Here is a 26,985-nt window from a genome sequence, read left to right on the forward strand (position 1 = left end):
CTGGAGCCCCATGCCCAGGATGGAGATCCAGGATCTGAGAGAATCTGAATGCTGCCGAAGGAGGAAAAGCTTCCAGGTTCTCAGTGCTTGTGGAAGTAAGGGAGTTACTGTCATTACCGAGTGCTGTTCCTGAGGCCACGTGCACAGCAGATATTGAAATGTGATCCTCCTCAAATTAGATACTACTCATCTTTAGGGAAAAAGAATCAATTGTTCTCTTCGTCTGCTGTCGACTGATGTGATATTAGCGGAATGTTATGAAAAATGAAAGCAATAGACAAATAAGCATATATTTTCCTGCCTGGATTAACTAAGCCTCACCATCTATGTTACATTAAATCTTTTAATATCTGTACATATTAAGTGCTTTCCTAAATACCTATTGTGTCTTTACAGCATAATAATAGTACCAAGTATTTAGCACTTTAAATGAAAAAAAAAATCGAACAAAATGCAAGATACAGTGAGCCTCTTTTTTTTTTTTTTTTTTTTTTTAAAGAAATGAGATTGCAATCAATTATAGGTGACCCATTCTCCTTTGGAAAGTCATTTGGGAGTCCTGCCTACTTGGCCTTTACAGAATACTAGTTTTGCTCTTGAAGTAAAAAAAAAAAAAAAAAAAAGCAAAAAATCCTTTTACCAATAAAGGTATTGCAGGACTGGTTAACTAAGCTGTTTTTGGTCCTGAATTAGCAGTGCGTATTTCCACATCTAATCCAACATCACTCTCTTCCCCGACCCCCTCCTACACAAAGTTAAAGGATGCTTTTTCTCCAAGTGATAAACTGCCTAGGATATTAAAAAACACCTCTCTCATCCACTGTAAAATCTAAGGAAATACACAACCTAGTTTTGCTGGTGTCTCAATTTTCTCCATTACCAACATTACCCCTAGTTCTGAAAACATTCATTTTAATCATAGTTTATTGGGGAAAGAATTACCTGCCAGTCTTCTGGCTTATAAGAAAGAAGATAAAGTTGGGATGAAACTTCAGGATTAATTAATTGAGAGTACTGCATGTAATGTCTCTACTCTGAACGTTACAGTGCACATCACAATGAAAACAGTTTTATTTTCCATGGTTGAAATAAATTATAATAAATAATTCATTTCAATGGCAGAGATGTACTGGAGAGCAAGAGCAACAAAATTGACTATGCTACACTGTGAGTCTCATTCTTGAATCTTCATTATCCATTTGAAACTTTTTACGAGTAGTAAATCATATTTCAAGTGGCTGCAGATCTCATAAAGCAGCTTGCTGCATTAAAATAAAACCAGAAATCCTGGGGCACTGGAAGTCTGCAGGGTTTGCCACTCAGCATTATTTGGGAAACTCTTTCTCACTCTGCTCTTGCCAGCATCAAACAGAACGCTTTTCCATTTGATGTAAAAATTAAACATCACTTGTCAAAAGGATCATCAACATTTCCTCTTGGTGGGAATGTTGGGAAAAATCTCTGTGTAGAGAAATAGCCTTCACCTCCAAAGACATTTTCCTCTAATTTTTATTCCCAAATGAATGAGTGCCACACAGCCAGGTTCTAGAACCTCTAATGACCTCTACTGGCCTCTGGGGGCCCCTAAATTAGCAAAAATGTGTTCAAGCTCTAGAGAGAGGGGGGCACATGTGCTAGGAGTCTGCCTAAAAAGACCAGTCTATCTTCCTAGGATGGGTGATATTTAACTTGAACCTTAAAAGATACATGTAAGCATCATCAGGGAAGAAGGATGTATTAGGAAGATGAAATAAAATGAGGAAAGACAAAGAAGACAGGGCTTGGGATGTTTGAGGAACAGCTAGCCCCTGTACAGGAAGCTTTTGGGAAATTTTGTTTTGAGTAGAAAGGAGCAGAGCTGAGGGCGGGGAGCTGAAGGCTGGGTCGAGTCCAGGCTCTAAAGGTCTTCACAGTCACACTCAATGCAGAAATGAGTCTGGGCCAGTACATTAAAGGGCAGCCTTCAAAGGATTTCTGAATAATGCTGAGCTCCGGCGTCTAGAACAATGACTGATGGGAGACTGGAGCAAGGCAACAAGGTAACATGTTGAGATACTACTGCAAAAGTCCAGTGGAGAGATGGTGAGGGCCCCAGCAAGTCTGGTAGCAGAGACAGAGAGGAGTGGTCAGAAGCCTTGAGAGCATATCCCATTTTCTTCCCAGGCAACGAGATCTTTCCAAGAAATATAACCTGCCACTGAGGTTGTAGATAGAGTCAGAGCTTTAAGAGCATGGCCTCCAAATCAAGACTGCCCGTGGAGAGAAGGGGCTGGGTGCTAGATGGCCCCTGGAGCGCTAAGTGCGGTGGAGAGGCTGCTGTCGTCTTACAGACCCACGGTCCAACAGTGAACTCAGAAAATAAGGAGCAGTGAAATGAACCCCAACTGGCGTACATATATATGCATGCTGGGGAAGACTCCAAGCATGTTTATATTAAATATTCAGTGATAAAGTAAACTCTAACTGAGGCCATTCAGAATCAGGGAAGGGAGTGGGAAATAGCATGCTACTTTATTGAACAGTCATCACAACAGTTCCCAATGAATATCGTATTTCAAAACAGAGCAACATCAGGCATAATGGCACGAGGGCATCTCATGCAGTCATCCAAGCAGAGTGCAATGAATATTGTATTTCATAATAAATATATTATCCTTACAGTAGGAGGTTCAATGTTTCATTGTCTCTCATCTGTCACTACATTCTCCCTGATTTCCTGAAGGGATTTAGTTAGATGGACCTAAAAATCTTCATAACCAACAGTGGAGGATTATTTTACTTATTATGTTCAAATGATTTTGTGTGGGTAGAAAAAAGTATTTTTGTGGCACATTCACAGGGCCCTCGGAAGCATTTTCCATTAAAGATTAGTCTAGAGTTTTTGTTTAAACCACAGAGGACAGCAGGCTGCCTTTCAGATTTGAGGGTTTTTATTTATAGTTGTCTAAATGGCAGAGAGTGCTGGCCAGGAGGCCAAGGAGATGATTCAAATACGTTATTGAGATTTGGAAGCTCGTTTGTCCTAATAATTATCTAGGAAGCCTAAGGAATGATAGGAATAGAATGCTGTTCCTTGACTTATTCAGACATTGCCTGACCACCTGCTTTGTGCCAAGCTTTGTGTCACACCCTGGGGACACAGAGATGAACAAGACACAGTCCCAGCCCTCAAAAGAGCTCACAGTCAAGTCGTGAAGGAGATACAGTTTATAAACCATGACAACACAGCATAGCAAGTGCCACAAGCAGAAGCTTGCACTGAAGGCTCTGAGAGCCCAGAAGAGTCTGATGAACTCTGCCTGGGGGTGGGGGACAGGCAAGGAAGGCTTCACAGGTGACATGTGGAGCTGTCGTAGAGAATAAGCAAGACAGGCAGACAGGCTGGAAGAAGGCCGGGTAGGTGCAAAGGTCCGGAGAAGTCTTTGGGGGACGGCGAGTGGTTCTGCGGGACTGGACAGGGTGTGGAGGGGGTGGCGGTGGCAGGGGAGGCTGATTAGGTAGGCAGGGACCAGGTCTTGCGATGGGCCTTGTACTGGGTGATACAAAGCCTGGGCCTTAACTTGCAGGCAGTGGGGTGCTATTCAAGTTAAATGAAGCTGGTGGTGACACAGAAGACCGGGAAACTGCTGGTGAAGCCCCTCTCCAGATGGTCTGATGCTTTAGGAGGCCTGGGCCCTTGGACTTCCCTAAGAAAATGCAGCTTGGTTCCTGTTGCAGGATTGGGAGACCACAGACACAGAAGGATACCTGCTTAGCTCCTGCACCTCGCTCAGGCTGGATCTCTCCTCCCTCTTTGTTGGCTCTGTTGCCAAAACCCTGAGAAATGGCACTGCCACTATTTCCCTTGGCCCACAGCACGTAACTTACTAGTGTCCTCTGTCAGGAACGGTTCTCTTTGTCAGGAAGCTTTTTATTGATGTTCAACCTTCATTTTCCCTTTCTTAATAATATCCCATTATGCCAATACTCCATTGTGCCATGCTAAGTAATTCCCTTTCCTCCTTGGCATTTACATCTTCCAAGTATTTATAGACTTATCAAATGCCCCATTTAGTTGTCACTTAGGCAGGCTATACATATTTAGCTTCTTTAATCTGGCCCCATAAACCAGGCCTTCCATTCTCTTAAATCACTCGAGTTCCCTTCCTCCAGGTTTCTGTCAATTTGTTTCCAGCCTCCCCATGATGCAGGGGGCTCAGGGAAAAAAGATGGGGTTGGGAAAGGAGGGTTTGCTCCTTCTGTGGGACAAGAACACATCATTTGTGGAGGGCAGAGCTTCTCCCTTAACGTGCAGACTCCAATACAGGCCAGGCCTCTGGCGGAGGCTATGGGCCCCTCTTGTTATGTATTAGGTTTCTTTCACCTGCACATGTTTCAAGTCACTAATATTCTACTATCAGTGCTTGCTATGTGCTAGGTGCACACAGGCAACACATACCTATTACACGCTTACTATGCACTGGGTGCCGTGCTAGGGGCTTCTCCCTCCCTCTTTTCCTCTCCATCTTCATTTCTCACACTTATTCAATGGTCAAAGCATTACTGAGAGCCTACTGTGTGCCAGGCATTGTGGTATGGAATTGAATAAAATGTGATCCTTCTGGCCTTAAGCAGCTCATGGAGCCCAAGTATTTATCAATCTCTTACTGTCCACCCATCAAGTCATTTCCTTCCAATCCTAAAGGGTCTTTGAGAAATCATCCTAAATGCACTTAACTCTAATTGACGCTTTTAGTTCCCTGAGTGGAACTTCTTCATCCTATCTAAAACTAGATGCCACATTAAGTATGGGCATTAACACAGAGCTCTTGCTGAGGGTTTTCTTTCTGGTGCATCTCTCTGGGGCCTGCGAGAATTCTCTCTAGGCCTTGCACTTCTCATTGCTCCTTCTTGGCAGTTTACTTCACATTCCTTATTCGCATGGCCTCAACTAAGTATGCACTTAACTGTTGTTCTTTTCCATGGTAGCAGTGTTCAAAGTTATGGGGCAGGCTGAGGAATGACAGAAAGGGGAAGAGTGAAGATGATGGGTCTTGGGTAAAGTCTTGGGAACTCTAGGCATAACCTCAGGAATGACTAGTTCAATGACCTGAGCCTGGGGGCCAGTTCCAGTGAGGCTGAGAACTACCCTGGTTGAGGTGTTGGTATGTTGGTAGAGGTAAAATAAATACCCCAAGGATACAGTTAGGAAGTAGCATAACTGGTATTTGAAGCCAGGTGCATGGACTGCAGAATTGGTCTGCTCTGATTGTTGTAAAGCAGAAAGTCTTCACAAATACAGAATTAGAATTAGCAAATCAAACTCTGAAAGGAGATGGAATTTCCTCAGTCTGAAAGCACTGTCTATAGCTTCCTAAGTATCACTAGATGAAGAATTAACATGCAAGAGTTGCATTCTTGATTGCAAAGCAAGCTACAAAGTAGCAGTAACTCATGACAGGCCAGAGGATTTGGGAATCTTTACCTTTTTCTGTAAGTAGTGATCAGACTGTAATCAAATAAGAAGTTTTCTTGAACATATTAGATGAACTTGTAGCCTCACCAATGGTTGCTGCTGGTTAAATTCTCCAAGAATTAAGACAGAAAATGAATATGAAAGTTCAGTTCACAACTCTAGCATACTAATATGCTTTGGGAAAATTTCCCATTATTTACCCTTCAAGTATATGAAAAACCAGTAATAACTGTAAAATGAATAAATCAAGCCATCATTAAGCTGACCCTAACTTTATACAGTACCATTCTTTCAAGAAACTCACAAAGCTTCTCATACCATTCACAATGTCACTTGGAGAGATAAAGGCTAGAGAAATGCCAGCAAAGAAGAGTAGGTTAAAGCCCTGGTAAGGTAAAAGCTATGTGAGATCTAGAGACAAAAAGCCTTAGTATAGTCTCGGTACTGCTATTTTATTGTTTTTTTCTGACTTTTGGACAAGTTATTTGCCTAAGATATATATATCAATGGAAAGAGTCCTGAAGCTTATTTTTATTCTTGCCATCACAAGGTCAAATGTCTAGGGTGTGTAGGAAAAGTCAGTTTGGAGCCAAGAATCAAATCCACATTACACTGTAACCCACTTCCCCCGCAACTAGTGAAGGTTTGTAATCTTGAGAATGTGTATAGCACAAGGAACTCTAAGAAAGGTAGAACACATGTATGGGACTATGAAGACCTAGGTAATTTCGCTGAAGTCACGGCCTAGAAAGGACACTTTTCACATTTATACGTATGAACAGCAGGGATATGTTCTCCTTAGGGGACATAAACAAGTTACTGGTACCTGTACGTTGTTTTTCAAGTTTTACATATTTACTAAATCCCTTTTCTGTGTTAGGTGAGTCTATACTCATTGTCCATTTTGTCCTCACACTTCCCTGAGTCAGGAATCTTTTGGCTGTGAGGACAGCAACTACCACAGAGAAAACTCAGGTCTAAATGGGGTGACCTGAGGATCCCTGGATTAGGCAGTGCAGCTGGGTCGCTCGGTGGCCGGGAAGGCCCCAGGAAGGCCCGTGGAGTCTTTCTCAGTCTTTCTCTGGGGCTGTTGGCCTCCTTCAAGATCCTCCCAGCATGCCAGCTAAGTTTTTCTCTTGTCATCGACTTCTCTGTGCAATGCAGCAAGGGACGGCAGCCACATGGCTCTTGGTTTTTCAAGTCTTCAAGTCAAGTGAAGACCAGAGGCTGACCAATAACTTCTAAAAGCCAGTTTCTAAGTCCAGGGAAGAAGACTCAGTGAGCCAACCTGGGTCAAGTGCTTACTTCTTGTCTAATCAGTTCTCAAAGGAAGGGCCCTTGGCTCAATCAAGGATTGACCCATGAATGAATGTGGGGTGTCCCACCCTGCTCCCTCCTGTTCTACCAATCCTGTCTCTAGGTCAAATAGTATTGTATAGTAGTTAAGAGCACAAGGTGCTGCTACTTAGAAGCTGCATGATAGTGACTGAGCTCCCCAACTTCTTGAAGCCGCAGTTGATATTTTGATTGTAAAATGTAGAAAAGAGTATCTGCCTCACAAAGCAGTACAACTTTATGAATACAAATATGAATAAGAAATATATATATTTAAGCACTTAGAACAGAGCTTAGCATATGATAATTATTTTCACTTCTTTCTCATCATAATCATTCATCACCACCATCATCTGAGTCTGAGGTTGCTCCTCCATAGTGACCTCTTAGGTCTTAGCAACCCTGCAGGAAATAAGGCTTCTATTACAGGATGGAGGAAAAGTCTAGATCTTTAAGAAGGAGGTGTGGAAGTTCTTTCACTTCGGGGTGGTAGGGTGAGGATGCACTTCTAACTTAATCTTTTCTGGTCAAGATAATTAGCTTCTTTGTGATGTCCATACAAGTTGGGGATCTTTCTGGTGAGCCCTGGGATGGCTTGGGTGTGACACAGGAAGATGGCCTCAGGTGTCATATTCACGTGTCACAGAAACACTGCTCACAGTAGAAAGACTGCACTTGTGTTATAACTTGGGGAGTGCTAATCCTGGATAACTTCTGTTTGTGAAATAGACTAACTGCTGCTACCTGCACTGTGTCAGCATAAAAAGATATCATATGCAGAATTTGTGAGAGCAGACAAAACCATCCTTTTAGAACACAGATTGTGAAGGTGCCTGCGTGGCTCAGTCGTTTAAGTGTCTGACTTTTGATCAGTTTATGATCTCAGGGTCTTGAGATTGAGCCCTGCATTGGGCATGGAGCCTGGTTAAGATTATCTCTCTCTTTCTCTCCCTTGCCCCCCCATCCTGTACACATACACACATGCTCTTGCTCTAAAAAAAAAAAAGAAAAAGAAAACAGGTTGTGAGACACTTCCCTAGAGTTCGTGTCAGTATTTGATCTATAGATTAGAAATTTTCCTTGCAAAGGCTTTCAATCAAAAAGGATACATTTAGGGAACTTTTAATTTATAATGATAGCCACTTACGCCAATCACCATTAATGAAGAGGCTGAAAACTATCTTGCTTGCCATTTGCCATACTGAGTGAAGGATCTGTTATTAGCATGCCTAATTATTTTGGGTGAAACCTGTGTAAAACTCTGCATTTTTTTCCATATGCAATGTTCTCTGTTTTATATGAATATGAAGGTAAAGGTATGGCTGTTGTTCATCTTTTACAACTCCTTTGCTATTCTGAGAACATTTGCTGCAGACTACATAGCAAAACTGGGCTCAACTGTAGATAAAAGAACAGTGACAGATTGCAGTCACTTTAATTCATAAAGAAAATACTTGGAGCCCCTGGGAATGCTGAATCAAGCCACTAGCACCCAATGACTTCGTGCTAAGTCACAAACTACATCATATATTTTAGTTGAAATACAAAGCTAATGGACATGTGACTTACTTATTTCAAATTCTTCTTTATGAAGAGCTGGCTCTTTTTCTTTTTTCTAGCTCTTTGGAAAACATTATACTTCCCCTATTCTATAAACATACAAATATAATTGTAAAATGACATCATTCTGTTTTCATTTAATTACCCTTGAAATGCTTTCTATTTAATATTCATTACTCAAAAGCTAATTTAAAAGAGAAAGAGATGCGACTTATTAAAAAAGATGTACTGTCATTCACAGCAATAGTTATCTAATATACAGAAGTTAATAAAGCAGATTAATCTACAAGTCCCTTTAAGCCATTCTTGAGTTTTGAACAACTGCCTCTTTGACCTTTCACCTTCATGCTGTGCACCAGTAGCAGGTGCCAGCTGTACAGAAATTATGGCTGTGCGTTTGAACGCAAAATCTTTTCTTACTTTGCTTCTGACCAGCAGCTGACCCTGTAGGAGTGATTGTTTCTGGTGCCGGCCTAAAGGCTACATAAACCAGTAGCAGATAAACAAAAGGCTACATATACCAGCTGCCTTGCCTAAGGGTACCGTCCTAGGCTGACACCTCCACTCCTTCTCCAGCGTCCCAAATTGCTCCTTGTTTGTTTCCATACATGCATTTCATCCTTGTTATATTGTGCAAGGGGTGGGTGTAGGAGAAAACCCTCTAAAACAACAAAAAACCCTGTCCCTTCCTTCGAACTTGACTTTTGAGTATTCCATGTCAAACTGTGTTATTATGATGCTAATCTAGGCCTGATTTAGCAACTTTAATAAGAGGCTAAACCCTCTTGTAATTAGATAATAAAATTTTATTATGCATTTTAATATTAAAAGTCCTAAAATCAAACTCTTCAAATCATACACTGGTACAGAACTAAGGTACTTAAATATCATAGCCCCAGAAAATGGGAACTTGAAAAAGCACATTGTGGCTAATTTTTCATTCTCAGAAATGTAAACATGGAATTCCTATGTGGTGGCAGGGAGAGCTCCAACACTCTTAATTATGTGCAGGGAAGAATGAATCTATTCAAGTATGAAGCACACTGTACCATTTCCAGCAACAGCATGAGATGGCTTTGACAGTTATTTCTTGGATACAAATTACACAAGTATAAAAACAATCCCCATAATGATTAAATGCAGTTATGTACATAGGAGAATACCAGTGCAAATGGTAACATATTTAAATGGTTTTTCCTTCATTAAAAAAATTATATATGATATTAAACCATCAATCACTGCTGAGGCACAGGAGCTTCAATGTATTGTCACTGGTTGAAATAAATGACTTGGAGACTGAATTCTGGCTCATTCAATATGGTGTCTCTGCTGTTGCTTAGTCACCCAACTCTCTGCTGGTTTGGGCTACATCTGGTGGATTCCGTCCCTTTCAATTAATAAGGCAAGTTATGCCATCAATGGATTACATCTTTAAACTGTGCTTAGAGGTAGAAAAACACATGTCCTAGTTAAAAAAAAAAAAAAAAAAAAACCCAAGAAACAACAACACTTCTCTGTTCCGTTAACCATTTGAAATAATACCTGAAGTGATTATTCCTTTCTTCACCCATGTTTAAGATGAAATTTTCTTGTGGAATTTCAGCAGGCTCATTATATAGTATATAAACACAGAGTCTCATTTTAGCATTCCCATCTTGTTTATTACATAGCTGTCTGTGACCATGCTGGATTTGAAGCCTAAAGTCATTGCCTAAGGATTGTAATTCTGCAAATCAATTTTAGGGGGTTTGTTTTGCAGACATTCATTGACCATCACAAAGTGTTAGACTCTGCTAGATGCTGAGACAAATATCAAGCTGGGGGATCTTTGGGGAAGAAAAAGTACTCCACTGAAGACAGATTATTACAGTTTTGATGATAGTTTGATGATTCATAAATCAAGAAGAGGTTTTTCTCTTAACTGATTTTTCTGTTTTAAATACCATTTTTTGGGTTATACTTGAAGTAGTCATTCAACAAATATTTCCATAATAAAAATATAACCCAAATGGCAAAGATAGGGTATATAACAAAAAAATTTAGACTAGAATCATCTTTCTAAAGATGGATACATGATTTTATAATATCACAGATAAGATGCCATTTTAATAAAAAAAACTGTGTTTTTCTATTTTTATTACATACTTTAACTTTCTAACCTAATTTTTAGGGGTGGTGGTCACAAATCCATCATTTGTATGTGTTTTACTCCCTTCTGGACTTTTATTTTATTTTATTTTATTTTTTTTAATTTTTTTTTTCAATTTTTATTTATTTATGATAGTCATAGAGAGAGAGAGAGAGGCAGAGACATAGGCCGGGGGAGAAGCAGGCTCCATGCACCGAGAGCCCGACGTGGGATTCGATCCCGGGTCTCCAGGATCGCGCCCTGGGCCAAAGGCAGGCGCCAAACCGCTGCGCCACCCAGGGATCCCCCTTCTGGACTTTTATTATGTGGCTGTTGCCTAGTTACTTTTCTCCAACCGTGGTCCTCTCTGATATTCTGATTTAGTAATTAGACTGCATGTACACACACACACACTTACTTGACCAAACTGAACTTTAATCTTTGTCTCAGACAAATACAGTTATTTCAAGATTAAAAAAATGTTTGGGGAAAAAAATGTTTGGGAGGTGTTAACTGAGTTTCATTGCCTGTTTAATGCATCCATTTTGTATGCAAAGACACTACCCAAATGTAAATAAATGCCCTCTTTAAATTTTAATAGAGACCTATGTATAGAATCAAATGTAAGAGCAAAATAACAGCATCCTTTTTAAACAAGTAAACAAAAAAGTGTGCTTCAAAAATTACCCAAACATCAGCACTGCCACATGAGACGGCTGCGAGAAATATCAGGGATCATGCCTGGGGAGATCTTAGTTCTGAAATCCTCTAGGATTACATAATACATTGGTGGAAAACTGGTAACCAGACATATAGCATTGGCCTGCAGAGCATTCTCCTTTTTTGTTTCATTTTAAATTTTCAGTCAGTGGTCAACATTAAAAACCTGGATTTCTGGTTTTCTTTGGGAGGGAGGTAACACTGGGTCCTACCTTTTTGCTGGGTAAGAATGAGCTGGCCCTGTGTGGAGGCTCCTGCTATAGGACCAGGATGTGTACTCAACTTAGGTTTCTTTCCTAAGTTTCAAGTTTTCTGCTTGGCTCTCTAAGGCACCTTAGTTTGTGATACTTTGTAGAATGGAAAGGATAGGGAGAGGGATGCTCAGAGCTATCACTTTGAGACTTGCTAATGTGAGAAGCTCTTAAGAGCTCTAATGGTACCCAATAGTAGAAGTTTCTTTTAGAGAAGAGAAGCTGTTTGCAACCAGAAAGAGGTGACAACTGGCATTCTATACTAATGAGTCAGGGGTAAGAGTGAGGATGAAGATGCGATGCACTGGGTACAGAGGACGGATACAGAGCACCTGTTGCTTCCCCACCTTCATTTCACAGCTGCCATATTGCCTCTGAGAAAAACCAGGTTGGGCAAACCTCAAGAGCTACCTCAAAGACGTTGAAGGAAAGGAACAAGGGAACATAATGAGATAGTGATGCTATTAGACTCTGGCCTCCTTGAGGTTACACGTCCCACTCCATTTTATATTTTCAGTGTCAGGCTATAGAATTAAGGCTTAGTTGTGGGTGTAGAGGAAAGGAAGGGAATGTTTGTTCGCTCTGCCTCAGTGATGGTGGGAAGCACAAGACTCTCCGTACCAGCTGGCAAAACAACCTCCCTCTCCCTTACCCACTGTCTCTTTAGGTCACTGCCCATCTGTTTCACCCTGCTGCAGTACAAAGTTGGGGTAGAGGATAACTGCTCTAAATCATTCTACCTTAAGGATGGCCCCAGTGGGACTTGCTGGAAAGCTCAACCTGCCTCAGTGTGAGTGTTGAAAACATACATACTACCTCACATTAGTAGCCACCAACAAACTATAGCTTTGTGGTTAAGCATGTGAACTCTAGAGTTCAACAGGGCCGAATTTTAGTTTTTCCACTTACTATGTGTGACCCTGGGAAAGTTACCTACTTAATCTTTTCGTGCCTTAGTTTCTATATTTACAAAATGCAATCATAGTAGCAGTGCTTCACAGACATACTATAATGATTAAGTCATATTACATGCATATGTAAAAAACTTAAGCTAGTGCCTGTACACAGTAAGCGCTTATATTTTGCCTATTTTTCCCCCCTAGAAATAAATATACAGCCCGTGCACAGAGTACTGTGAAGACGACCAAGATCATGGCAGCATGTGCAAAAACCAGTTCTGTCCTGAAATGTGGGTTCCCATGTCCTACTTTTGGTGTCTATTGACCTAATCCTGGCTTCCTTTAGAACTTCTATATCCATGTTGTCCTCTGATCCAATTGCGAATGTTCCTTCATAATGTGTTTTTGGTACCAATCTACAGCCGTATTTTTGCTAATAAAGTGGCAAATCCATGAGACAGAGCTAATGGGTCATGTGGAGGGCACACTTTCTATTTAGGGTCCACTGGAAATATCTTTAGTTAACAATAGAAAATCTAGCTAATTATTTTTAAGAGGATGAGAGGCATGAATATACTTCATCTGCTTAAGTGTTTCCCACTGTGAGAGTGCTGCTGAGGTTCTATAGGCAAAAATCTCAATATCAGTTAAATAGGCGACTGCACTTTCTCCTACTTAGTATTAGGGAATGAGATCTCAAGTATGAAAGATGTCTTGTATGGTATGTCAAAATGTTGAGCAGTATCATTTCAATCTAAACACAAAAATGAGAAAAGAGCAGATGAGTTCCCTTTTGCTATAATTCACTTTGGGATGCATGTCATGAAGAGCACCAAACAAAAGCAATTTTCATTGATTGACTGACTGATTGAGGAAACGGGTGAATGTTCCTTCAGCATACACCCCTACTCAAGTATGAGTCTTATAGCTCCTGACAGCTCTTCACAATTTGCCGTTAAATCCCAAGTTGGGGGTGGATGGGCGGGGGGGGGGGGGGGGGGGGTGGGGGAGGGGAGGAACTGAAGGAGGAAGGGAAGATGGGAGTGAAAGAGAGATAAAATCATAATTAGAACTTTTTTTCGGGGGGGGCGTTATTATAGCTGACTTATACCAAATAGTTAAATAGATGAGGGTGAGATAAATTCAAACCTAAATGTTCTAATTCTTCCCTTCAATGTATTCAGATTTTTGAGAATATCATTGCTAAAAAATCCCTTGTTAGTAAGTTAATGGCATAATCTAACACTGACCACCACATAGTCCTGGTTCTACTTCTGAGGAGGGTGCCCATCTTTCTGGAGTACTTCCTGAGAGCTGCAATTCTGATTTAGAGAAGCATTTGGCATCAGTGTCCTATTCTTATAATCTGAAAAAGAATCAGCCACATCTCTGAACTGCCCCTCTAATTCTACAAGACACACTCCTCCACTTACATAATTTGGACAAATCTTTCCCTCTGTGATATAACTAAATGAATGCTGATTTAAAGCTTATGGATGCAAACACTTAACATGACCAGAGATAAAACTGAAAAGAATTCACATAGAAATTTAATTTTCCAAATTACTGTAGCAGATCTGTGCCTAATCACTGTTACTATTGGCTTATTCTTAAAGTCTTCGTTTATCTTTCTAATGGCATAAAAACACATGGGGAATATTTATTCTTAATATATGTAAACTGGGTTTTCCTCAGTTGTTAAGTCCAAGGAATGCTGGCGAGACTGTAATTCTTATTTGCAATAGATTCACTTAATTACAGTGGATTTTCAAATGGACTAAATTTAATGGTAGCAAAGTTAGATTTGTTTACAGATTATGGAAGAGGGCTTATTTGGAGAATATTTTTAAAATGCTGAAGATCTAAAGCTACATAAGGGGTCACAATTAGCGCATTTCCAGGTGAGAGGTGCTGAAACTAGGCTTCCCAGGCTGTTGTACACCAATCGAAAGTCCTGCAAGGATGTTGGAAAACCTTTTAAATTTGGGTTCATGCTTTGTTTGCTATGGAAGCTTGAGGAGAGAAACTTTTGCAGTTTGGAACTGACACCCTTCATGCAATTACACTTCCAGCAATATACATCTAGGTTGGGGGGAAAACAGTTCAAACTAGTAAATAATTGCAGTATCATTGCATCAGTTTAAAGAGCTGACAAATCCTCTCTAAACTCCAAGCACAACTAGTCATTAGGGTCTAGTTTTTCAGCACTGTTAAGCAATTTGTAACCCATTTCTTTTAATAGGGTTAGGCATTACTTAACCGAAACAGATGCCTTGAAAACTGAAACCTCGAGTTATAAAGCAGCCACCTTGTTCATTACCTTCAGTGATAGGCAAATCATCTATAAAAACAGCATTTAATGGGCAACCAATGAATAATCAATGGCTCACTTTTCATCTGAGTGTGAAAATGAGAATAATCTAATACAAAGTCCCTCTGGTAAGATGCCGAATCTTGAGTTCTGCTGCTCTTCAGGGCTGATTTATAAGGTCTTGGAAAGCTGATGTAAACAGATGATCAATGGGGCCCATCCTCGCTCATAATAACCCCCAACTGGCCCACTCCCTCTTTTCTGAGTCCACCCCTTCAGGCTATTAGCTCTGTCCAGCTAATTCTTCCCACTGCTCCTGCCTGCTGCTTTTACTCCGGCCATCCGTTCAGTCCAGCCGACTCAGAAGTAATTTTATACGCAGCAGAGAGCGGGTTGAATTGATTTTTCACTCAGCGCTCAGTTCCCATCTGAATAATTATCAATTTTACTGCCTCATAAAGGGAAGAGTCAAAATTTCAAATCAATTCAAAAGAGCTTTTGAGACGACAGAAACTGTGCATAAGAATAGAGGTCAAAGTTGTCAGTGACCTAAGGAGATGATGTCAGATATTACTATACCCAACAGTTGACATCAGAGGCACTCAAGATGATATAACCTAGTGCTAATGCAAATCATATTTATGCTGACTACCAGAGACCAGTCATTAATATTTAAAATGCTATCTGAAAGCCTACATTCCAAATAAATAGAATGTATTCCACTGTTAATAAAGATATATCACTACTGAGTCATATTCTTATAAAGTAAAGGATTACTAAGTATTATTAACACACAGAAATTACTTAAACCAACAAATGCATGGTAATTCTGAGTAGAAACAAACTTGATTGTCTCCTGTACAACCACATCACTTGATCTGCATGGTCTGATGGTATTTGTCTAGGATAACAGCCTATTGATTTGGGTAAAATCTACCAACCTGAAAGTTTCTACCAAAGTTTATGGGACATTATTGTGATCAAGTTGAGTGCTGGCAAGAGGGATCTAGTGGTGGACTTATCATTTGCCATGGTGGGGTAGGGGCTGGGTCTAATTCTGGCCAATCCATGGGCATTTATTTCTCCACTGGCTACATGCTTTAAATCTGTGGTTTTCAGCCTTCTCCTTGCAGAACACCTGAGGGCTATGACACATTCCTGACAGTATCAGAGTCATTAGAGTCTAGTTCTTCCAGACCCTAAGACATCAGGAATACTTGGCAGTATTAGAGGCTACTGCGGGGTAGGTGGGGGAGGGGGAAGAAAGGGTACACCCAAATCTCAATAGAATATATAGTTTAAAATGGCATTTCTGGTGAATCTGAGATCTTATCCCTACCATCTAAGCCCTTGAGAATCAATCATGTAAGTGGTAAGGACCTGGGCTTTTGAGCCAAACAGACCTTGGTTCACATTCCACTTCCCAGCTGCTCTCTCTGTGTCTCAATTTATTCATCTGTAAAATGGGGATGATGATATCCATATTTCAGGGCTGTCATGGGGGTGTAAATGAGAAGATTTCTCTGAAAGTCCTCACCTAGAGTGCCAATCTCTGTCACCACTATATTAATCAAATTACCATGTAACTGATTAGTTACCTAATAACTAATCAATCATCTCTGTCCCACCTGAGAGAAACTTTTCAAGGAGAGAAATTATGTCCTATGAGTCTCAGTGGCTCTTGCACTTTGTGCACAGAAAGTCCTCAATACATGTGCTACGTATCTCTTCTCTTTACTCTTTATCACCAACATGTCATAACAATTCCAGGGTCACACCAAATACCTACAGGCCTACAGTACATTGTCTAGTTACACAAAAATCTTAATTACGCATCTCCTTGCGTAATTAAGAAAACAGAAAGGTTTTCTCAGAAAACAACAGGTTAACTGAGACATCACCAAAGATAAGTTTATGTAATTTGAAGATTTGTTTAAAAAAAAAAAAAAAAAAAAAGGCCAGGAAGAAAAACTCATCCACAGCTAGCTCATTGTACATTCATCATTTCTTTACTCAGAGGCACCTTGTTTGTTGACTAATGACCTTCTTAAAAGTGTTTACATTTGCAAACCACAAACTATTACGAAGATAATATTGGCAAACTAAAACAACTGGAAGCAGTATAAAGTTTCCACAGTTAGTGGAACTGGAAAATACCATAGTGATGGTATCACCACAGAAAAATGGTATTATTATTCTCTTTGAAATATTTCTGGCATGTGTTATTTACTTTTATGCATGCCGTTACTGTGATTTGCAGAAGTGAGTTTTTCAAAAACAGTATTAAACTTGGACCTAATTCATATTAGCCACTCACAAAGCACATTTGAAAATAAAAGAAGTTGTGGCTTTATTATTTATTACTTAAATGTTCTGGGGAATATGATCTATCTGAATCTTGATTTCTTATCTTAAATGAGGAGAAGACCAGTTGCGGTATGATGAATGGGAGGTTCTCAGCAAAGCTCCCTGGCACCGCCCAGGAGCTCAGCAAATGGCAGTTTCCTGATGTACCAGAGTACTTACAGGGCAAACTTAAGAAGACATTATTAGAGGCTCCAGGAAAGAAACCAGAGCTTGACTGTTTCTAGTTCTGGCTTTGCCTTTTATTTCTCTCAGCCCTCTGGAAGAGCTATCCTTTTTTTAGCATTCTAGCTTCACTGGGAGAAGATGAATGACTTAAGAGATTTCTTGAGGTGAGGCTTGTGTGCTACTCTATCTTCTGGGAAAATACTCCTAGAGAATAACTGGTAAAGAGCCTTGACAAGACCATTTACTCTAAGAGATATTCAGGGTCTGGGAAACTCTGTTTCTTAAGCTAGGTGACCAACCACCAGTTACCTGCTGTAGGACATCTGGATTTTGCTGCATAAAATGTAATAGTCTCTGACCGGCCTGGGTAGCCTCTCTGCATCGAAGTGGCTTCTTGCCCTCTTTTGCTATGTGCTTGAAGAGGTAGGTGACGATGTAGTCTAAACTGGTACAGCAGCTGGAGGAGACAACTGTATCTGTACGAACAATAAATGAGAATTCCTTCGCATTACTGAAGTGTTTTTTTCATCTGATTAATTATAATGCCTCCAATTAAAAAAAACCACTAGGGCAGGGATTTTGCCTTGCTTATCTCTTTAAACCCAGTGTCTACTACAGGACCTGCTATAAAAACTTGTTAGTAAGTAAATTATTTTTGGATTGAATTGGACAGAATTTTCCATTTGTGACCTTAATGACCCTCTGTTTAACACAAGTGATTTTATTAAATATCTATTGGGTACAAAGTGCTCTGCTTCAGACGAAACAGGGTGTAGACCTGGGGCAAAGTATTCTGTTTCAGGGGTAACCCCTACCTTGTTGTCAAAGCTCTCATGATTTAGTATATAAGTTACCGGAACACAATGCTGGGTACAAATGAGTGACACAGAAAGAGAGAGGCAGAGACACAGGCAGAGGGAGAAGCAGGCTCCATGCAGGGAGCCCAATGTAGGACTCGATCCCAGGACTCCGGGATCACAGCCTAAGCCAAAGACAGACGAGTTTAACTGCTGAGCCACCCAGGAGTCCCTGCTATGAGGATTTTGAGGAAGACATCACATTTGGATGGGGATCATAGAGACTTTCTGAAGGAGACAGAACTTGAGATGAACCTGGAAAAGTTATTTTAGTTAGGTATAAGGAAGGACATTTTTCAGATAGAGAGATCAGCACAAGGCACACGGTATGGTGGGAAGGCAGGAATTCTGGAGTCAGCTCTGGTTTCAAATCTTCTCTTTTCCAATTACTTCCTATTTTGTTACTTCGAAAGAGCCACTCAACCCTTCTCATTATTTGTAAAATATCTTGCAGAGTTGAATGAGAAGAAAACAACTAGAAATTCTCATATAACAAAAACAGCTGATATTTACTGTGTTAGTTACATGAATTACTGTTTTGTATCCTCATAATAATAGTTATATTATTATCCTCACTGTAATAGTTACTATTATTATTTGCATTTACAGACAAGAATAGTGAGGGATTAAGTGACATGTCCAGTGCCACATGGCTAGATGACTGTGGAGTCACTGTATGAAAATAAACAAGGAGCTGGAGTTTTTCTTTTTTTAAAAAAAAAGAGAGAGAGAGAGAGAGAGAGAGAGGCAGAGACACAGGCAGAGGGAGAAGCAGGCTCCATGCACTGGGAGCCCGACGTGGGATTCGATCCCGGGTCTCCAGGATTGCGCCCTGGGCTTTGGCCAAACCACTGTGCCACCCAGGGATCCCAAGGAGCTGGAGTCTTAACCACTAAAATCAAGTAGATATTAAAACTAGGTATTGAATAAAAATATATGCAAGCATCAAATACTTTCTTAAAACACATGGGGCTCAAAAGATGATGTTACTACTAGTTTGTTCTCACAATGAAAAGAGGAGGCTGTATTCTGGAGCAGGACTTTTGGTTTGAGTGAAACAATGTATAGGGAGTCAAAAAAAATAAAAAAAAATGTATAGGGAGTCATAAGACAGAAGGGTGACAAAGTAGGGTGAGCTCTTCCTCAAGGGCATCCAATAGTGGGCTGAGATATTACATTTAATTTGAAAGACAACAGAGGTGTTATTTAAGGCTTTTTAAAAATTTTATTTTATTTTTATTTTTTAAGGCTTTTTCTTTTAAAGGCAAGTGAGTAACATGATACAGCAACCACTTATTATCTACTTTGTACATGAAAATTATTATTCACTTACTTCTAATAACCACTTTGTATATTGTAGGTGTGGTTATTTGCATTTTTCAAATGAGAAAAATGAATCTCAGAGGTTAAGTAGCTTAACCAAAAGTTTATATTTATGATTCATAGCATGACACTGCCTTGATTTTTTGGTAACACCTGGACAGGATCCTGAGGAGTTTATGGTTAGTAACAGAAATGGCGAGAGAAACAATTAAAAACCTTCAAAAAATGGCCAAAATGGCAGGCGCAGTTGAGGAATGTGGACTAGGAGAGTAGGGCTGGGAAGCAGTAGATTATGAACTCCCTAGGCAATCATTAATCTCCTTATAATCTCTGAGCTTCTGAGACACGTGTGCCTTTCTTAGATTAGAAGTGTACTCACAGGGATCCCTGAGTGGCTCAGTGGTTGAGTGTCCTCCTTTGCCAAGGGCGTGATCCTAGGATTCTGGGATTTAGTCCCGGCATCTGGCTCCCCGTGGGGAGCCTGCTTCTCCCTCTGCCTATGTCTCTGCCTCTGTCTCTGTGTCTCTCATGAATAAATAAATAAATAAAAATCTTAAAAAAACAAACAAGTGCACTCTTAGCTGAATTAAAGAATATATAATCTTTCTGAAGAATCGCAGATTCTTCTAATCTAATCTAATTCCTCTAAATCTAATCTGAGAAAGGTTTCAGAAGGTCCTGAGTTGTGTTTAGTAATAATACTATAGCAGTAGAACTGGTATAACACCACAGTTTAAAAACTCTTTCATATTTATTGTTTCAGAGAGAATGGCATAATAAATAGAAAGAGGTAGTCTGGGGGAAAGTTCTGAAATACAGATAGATGAATACATTTAAAATCAGAGATAATGGTAACTGATGCAGGACTAAGAGGGGTTGTATGGAGGTCTAAAAGATGGGCAGGCACAATAGTTCTGGGAACTGTGGAGCTATAGAAGCTATATATGTAACCAAACTGTGGTGCTATTATTTTCCTTTGAAGAAAGGAGCTCTTTTTCTCCCAAAACTATGGTATTTGACTGAATGATTAACTGTTTATTTTCCCCCACTAATTGGGTTACATTATAGAAAAGGGAGCTTTGGTTGTATAATTCCAGGAGGTAATATAATGCAGTGGAAAACATGTGGGCCTAAGAGTCAGGCACAGACTTGTTGAGCTTGGTTGCTTTTCTCTTTTCCTTCACATTTCTACGTCTGAAGTCCCAATCATGAAAGTAAATGGATTAAGTAACTTAATATCTACAAAAGGAAGCAGGCAGGAAATAGATATGGTTTCCCTCACCAGTGAAGAACAATATGCTATCAATCACACAAAAATTATAAAGACTTCACATAGATTTGGTGACCACATGCCATGCAGGTTGCATTAAAAGGTTCCAATCTACTGAGTCAGCTATGAAAAAGCCAGGTAAACACTTTAGACATGAAGGTTGGAGCATATATCCTTGCAATAAAAGCAAGAAGAAGAGCTTCCATTACGGTTGATTTACGGTTGGGGAGTTCGAAATGGCTAAATGTTAGTTTAGGGTAGATTGAAAGGTGTAGAATCATAAGGATCAAGGGCCATTTGATAAAAAACAGAATGAATAGTGCTGAGGACTGTGTATTATTATTGGTTTTATTTGCAGCTCAAGCTACTATTTGAGATTCAAATAATGAAACTCTCCTGACATAAAAGGATGAGCAGAAGTCATGAATTTTCATATTTTGTCCTAGCTCTTGGTATTCAGAATCTTGTAAGGATTCATCTATGATTTAGATAATTTTAGATACAATTTTTAAACCAGATAGGCACTTTGTCCTCTCCAGCAACTTGTTGTTTGGCACTAGAAACAACCAAATGCTCCTTCTCTCCTGCACCCAGTCTCCCCAGGAAGCCCATGCATCCTTAATAGCCCTTCTGTTCCCCAAGAGTCATCATGGAACGATGTTCTGAAAAGTTAACTGTAGAGGAAAGAGTTGCTTAACTGAGTCAGGAGAATGGTAACAGGGCTGAGCTAACATTTGGCTTGGGCTCAAAATTTCAGAACCAGAAGGTCTGAATGGGTGGTGTAGTAGTTTTGAAATAGGTGGGTCTAGGTTTGAATCTATATTTTCTAGATGTTTTGACCTTCTGGAGCTTCAATTTGCACCTCGGTAAAACATGCTTGCCACACCTACTTCACAAGATCTTATGAGAAATCAGCAAGAAGCCTGTAAAGACTCACATAGTGCCCACCACACAGCATGTTCCCCCTTTTCACTTTCCACGTGTTTTCCTGGCTTGTCCCAATACCTTAAACACCAAGCCCATCGTTTTGTTTGGCTAATTCATAGCTTTCTTCCATCTTTGGCATGTTTTTGGTGGGAGAAACTAATGTACAAGGTCTCAAAATTTCTAAATAATTCCTGAATGATTTGTTCCCATATTATATTCATACAACTTCCTCCAGTTCAAGAATGTGCTCAAAATAACAACATATGCTATTGATGATGAACATTTTCTTGGAGGAAGGGTCTGGTGAAACGTTTACAATGGTTCAACTTTTTGCTTGCCTCCACCATTTCTAGTTCTTGCCTTTGTGCCATCCTTTACTTCTTGTTGGAATCCACCCCTGTCCCTGCCCTGGCTAAACTTCAGAGGCCTTCCCTTATCACTTCGTCGAGGGAAGCCACATTTAAACATTCTCCAATCATTATCCCACTTCAAATCTTTGCTTAGCATGTATCATGACTTTTTCTTGTGTGTGTGTGTGTGTGTGTTCATTTATTGTTTATCTTCTCCCTTTAGAATCTAAGCTTCACATAAGCAGGGACCTTATCTGTCTTATTCTCTTTAGTACTGCCAAGTACATAGTAGGTGCACAATTGATACTTATGAATGAATGACCTGAGAGTCATTATTAAGAGCAGCTTTGTAAGTCCTGCACTTGGTCTCTGTATGTAAGAGGATAGTGGTGGTGGGGAGGGGGATGGTGGCTGGACAATTAAAAAGACAGAACATAGAATTACTTTTCTCATTCACTTTTCTCCTTCCCCATATTATAGCTGGCTGAAACTAAAAATGCTGATTACCAAAATTTTTTAATATCACATTAAGCATATTAGGTGAGTTGCTACTTCATCACTGATTCAGTTTTTTTGTGTGACTCCCTCTCATTTTTTCTAAAGGCTAATGCAGAATTGAGACCTGCTTGAAATCCAAACAATAACTATAAATGCCTCTTTGCAGATCTATTTTTGTTGGAAAAGGAGAAACCCAAGCGGTTACTCTCAATAGTCCTTTTTCTTGAAGACACAGCATGATTCATCTGCCAAAATGTGACCTATATTAGACAGATCTAGCAGGGTGGTGAGGTGAAGAGGAATGGGTTTTAGAGTTAGAAAGACTCCTAGATCAGGCACTTATTAGTTGTGCGACCATGTGCAAGTTGTTTCACTTCTCTGAGCCACAGCTTACTCAACTGTATAACGAAAATAATATAATCTAATTAATTTAATCAATAAATATTTATTGAACACTTATTATATGCTAGGCACTGGGAATAAAGTAGTACCTCAAGACACAGGTCTTGTCCTTTGGAGACTTGCAATCAAGTAGGAAATAAGAACAAACAGCACTATTAGAGTATGTAACCCAGTTTTGGTATGCATAGCAATTCTGAGAATGACAAAGGCGAAGTACGTATCTTAAAAATACCTATGATAGCATCAGGCACAGAGTACTTGTCCACAAACATACACTCAACAAGTGGTAGCACTGGAACTTACTTAGTATTATCTTCATAATGCCACCCCATCAAGAACTCCCTTGAGAGCCTTGTTAAAATGTAGATTCTTGGACCAAGACCACACTTTGAGAACAACATACCCACTTGTAACTAATTAAACATCTTAAAGTATTACCATGATATGAGACAAAAGAATGTCAAGCCAAACTATAATAAGAAAAGACTAAGCTTCAGTTTCTGTCCATGAAGGATTAACTGCTATGAGAAATTTTCCTTCTGCCATACACAACTAGAAAACAGAACAAAAATATGAAACATTTTTCTCTTATTGCACAACAAGCAACGCAAACCTATTAAACCAGAGAGGAGGGAAACAAATGGGGTCACACCTACACAATCACTCGAGCTTATTGCCCTAAATACTTTCCAGGCTATGGGCCTGAAAGGAGGAACCCAAACAAAGCCAAGTGGTCTCACTAAGTTGAAAAGAAACCGTTTGAACTTGGGGAGGCTGAGGCAGCTAGAACTCATGAGACGTAGTTTCAAAGAGTGGGAGCCTTTAAAGGAGTCCTTTCCATCCAGTCTTTTTTTAAAAAAGATTTTATTTATTTATTCATGAGTAACACAGAGAGAGAGAGGCAGAGGAGTAGGCAGAGGAAGAAGCAGGCTCCTTGAGGGGAGCCTGATGTGAGACTTGATCCCAGGACCCCAGGATTGCGATCTGAGCCGAAGGCAGATGCTCAACCACTGAGCCACCAGGTGCCCCTCCATCCAGTCTTTGACTAATAACAGAGATATGTAACACATGTGTAGTTGGAGTTCCAGAAGGAATGGATACAGAGGGAAAGAAGGAGACTGTGATTATCTGAAGGCAAACTGTGATGATATTACTTGAAGGTGTAGATTAGAAATCCTGGAGTGCCATTAAAAATAAAGAAGTCTGGCTTAGTAAACTCATAGAGGATATAAAATGGATTCATAGGAAATATTTAATTGATCCAAAGGAAGGAAGGAAAAATAAAAAACGAAAAAAGAAACAAAGCTCAGTTAAAATAAAAAGAAAATAAATAGCAGTATTATAGATTTAAACTTAAATACACTGGTAGTTACATCAAATGTAAATGGTTGAAACACTAATTAGAAGGCAGAGATAGTCAGATTTGATATAAAAATATGACCCACATATGCTGCATATTAGGCAAATATGTCCACATGCTAATTCCCAGAACCCATGAATATGTTAGATTATATGGCAAAGAATTAAATAAGATTGCAGATGGATTAAGACTGCTAATTAGCTGAGTGAAAAATATGGAGATTATTTTGGATTATCTAGGTAGGCCCAATGTAATCCCAAAGGTCCTGAAAGGTGAAAGAGAGAAGCAGGTCAGAATCAGAGGGAGATGTATCTATGAAAGAATGTTATAGATGCAATCTTGCTGGTTTTGAAGAGAGGCCATGAGCCAAGGAATTTAGATAGTCTCTAGAAACTGGAAAAGGCAAGGAAATGGATTTGCTCCTAGAAAAGAACATAGCTGACACCTTTACTTTAGCCTACTGAGACTCATGTCAGATTTATGATCCAAAGAGCTATAAAATGGAGCACCTGGGTGGCTCAATTGGTTGGACATCCGACTCTTGATTTTGGCTCAGGTCATGATTTAAGGGTTGTGAGACTGGATGCTGTGTCAGCTCTGTGCTCAATGTAGAGTCTGCTTGAGATTCTCTCCCTCTGCCCCTCCCCCACTTGAGTACACATGCGCACGTGCTCTCTCTCAAATAAATAAATAACATCTTAAAAAATAAAAATAGCTATAAGTTAATAAATTAAAAAAAATAAAAAATAGTTATAATAAATTTACATTGGTTTAAGCCACCAAATTTGTAAAAATTGTTACAAAATCAATAGAAAATACCTCTGTCTACAAGAAACCAACTTTAAATAGAAAGACATAGGATGATTAAAAATGAAATGATGGAAAAAGAGGCAACACTAATCAAAAGAAAGCTGGAAAAGCTGGTAATACCAGACAAAATAGATATATATATATTTTAAAGAGTATTACCAGAGATAAAAAGGGCCATTTCATGATAAAGGGGAAAAGTCATCAAAGGGACAGAAGAATCATAAATATTTATATACCTATTAACACAGCTTTAAAATAGTTTATATAAAAACTGATAGAACTGAAAGGAGAAATGGAAAAATCTATAATTATAGTTAGACTTCAGCACTTTTCTCTTGGTAATTCACAAAATAAGTAAAAAACAAACAACTAGTAAGAATGTAGAAAATCTGTGCATTATCAATTAGACCACTATAGAACATTCTTCCCAACAACAGAATGCACATTCGTTTCAAGTGCTGATGGAACATTCATTTATTTTGAACCATAAAAAAGATCCAATAAATATAAAGGTTATAACATTGAGTATATTCTGTGACCATAATGGAATTAAAGTAAAATCAATAACAGGTAACAGGAACACTTCTAGACATACAGAATTTAAATACTGTGCCTCTCAGTAACAATCTATTAATAAAAGAAGAAATGAGCAGGACAATTAGGAAATATTTTTAAACTGAACAGAAAAAAAAAACCCAAAATACATAAAAATTTTGTGAGGAACAGCTATAGCAGTGTTTAGATGAAAGCATTAAATGTGTATATTAGCAAAGAGGAAAGGTCTACAATCAGTAATCTAAGTTTCTGCCTGAAAAATTCGAAAAGGAAAAGCAAAGTAAACTGAAGGAGGAAAATAATAAAGGCCACATGTGAAATCAATGAAATAAAAGAAAAATAACAGAGAAATCACTGAAAACTAAAACCTGGTTCTTTGCAATAAAGCTGATAAATCTAGAGCCAGAATGATCAGGAAAAAAAGAGAGAAGACACAAATTGTCAACTTCTGGAATGAAAGAGGGGATATAAAAAAAAAATAAAAAATAAAAAAAAAAAAGAAAGAGGGGATATCACCATAGACCTTACAGAAATCAAATTGTATAACTATGAGATATAATGAATAATTCTGTGTCAATGTCAGGTGAGCTTCAGATGAAATTGAGAAATTCCTTTAAAGACATAAACTACCAAATGCTACCCGAGATCTAGTAAATAACTGGAATAGCCCTATGTCCATTAAAAAACATTTAATTTATAGTTAAAAACCAACTAAAAAAAATCTAGGCCTAATGGCTTCACTGGGGAATTCTATCAAACATTTAAGTAAGAGCTAGTAACAATTCTATGCAAACTTTTTTTTTTTTTTTTAAATTTTATTTATTTATGATAGGCACACAGTGAGAGAGAGAGAGAGGCAGAGACACAGGCAGATGGAGAAGCAGGCTCCATGCACCGGGAGCCTGACATGGGATTCGATCCTGGGTCTCCAGGATCGCGCCCTGGGCCACAGGCAGGCACTAAACCGCTGCGCCACCCAGGGATCCCCTATGCAAACTTTTTAAGAAAATAGGAGAGGAGAAAACAATTCCCTAGTTATTTTATCAGGGCCTTAGACTGACACTAAAACAAGGCAAAGATACAGAAGAATAAACAAAGAATAAAAGGTATGGAAGAAAAATTATAGAATACATCACTATCTGTCATACATATAGATATAAAAACCTGTATCAAAATTTTAGAAAGCTGAATTTAGTGATACGTAAAAAGGATAATATGTTATAACCTAGTGTGGAATGCAAGGTTAGGTTAGCCTTCAAATATCCATCAATGTGATGATCAACATTATGTAATGTATAAATAGAACTAAAAAGGAAAACCATATGACCCTTTCAGTAGACACAGAAAAGTAATTTGATAAAACTCAATATTCATCCATGATAATAGCCTCAGAAAAACCACAAGGGAAGAGAATTTTCTCAACAAGATAAAGAGAATCTATG

General features: G+C 39.2%; 1 protein-coding gene across 7 annotated transcripts in view; it reads right to left on the reverse strand.

Moving 5' to 3' along the window:
* The window catches only part of RANBP17 (RAN binding protein 17), a 301,345-nt gene that overhangs the window by 10,314 nt on the left and 264,046 nt on the right, over positions 1-26,985 (reverse strand). For 5 of the 7 annotated variants that reach the window (XM_025434993.3, XM_025434995.3, XM_025434994.3 and 2 more), the window contains one exon: positions 17,501-17,667. The exons of the other annotated variants lie outside the window; for them this stretch is intronic. In XM_025434993.3, coding sequence (XP_025290778.1) covers positions 17,501-17,667 — 167 coding nt within the window. The remainder of the gene's footprint in view (positions 1-17,500; positions 17,668-26,985) is intronic. 7 annotated transcript variants of the gene reach the window in all.

The sequence above is a fragment of the Canis lupus genome, chromosome 4 (genome assembly GCF_003254725.2).
Source record: "Canis lupus dingo isolate Sandy chromosome 4, ASM325472v2, whole genome shotgun sequence".
Classification (NCBI taxonomy): Eukaryota; Metazoa; Chordata; class Mammalia; order Carnivora; family Canidae; genus Canis; species Canis lupus.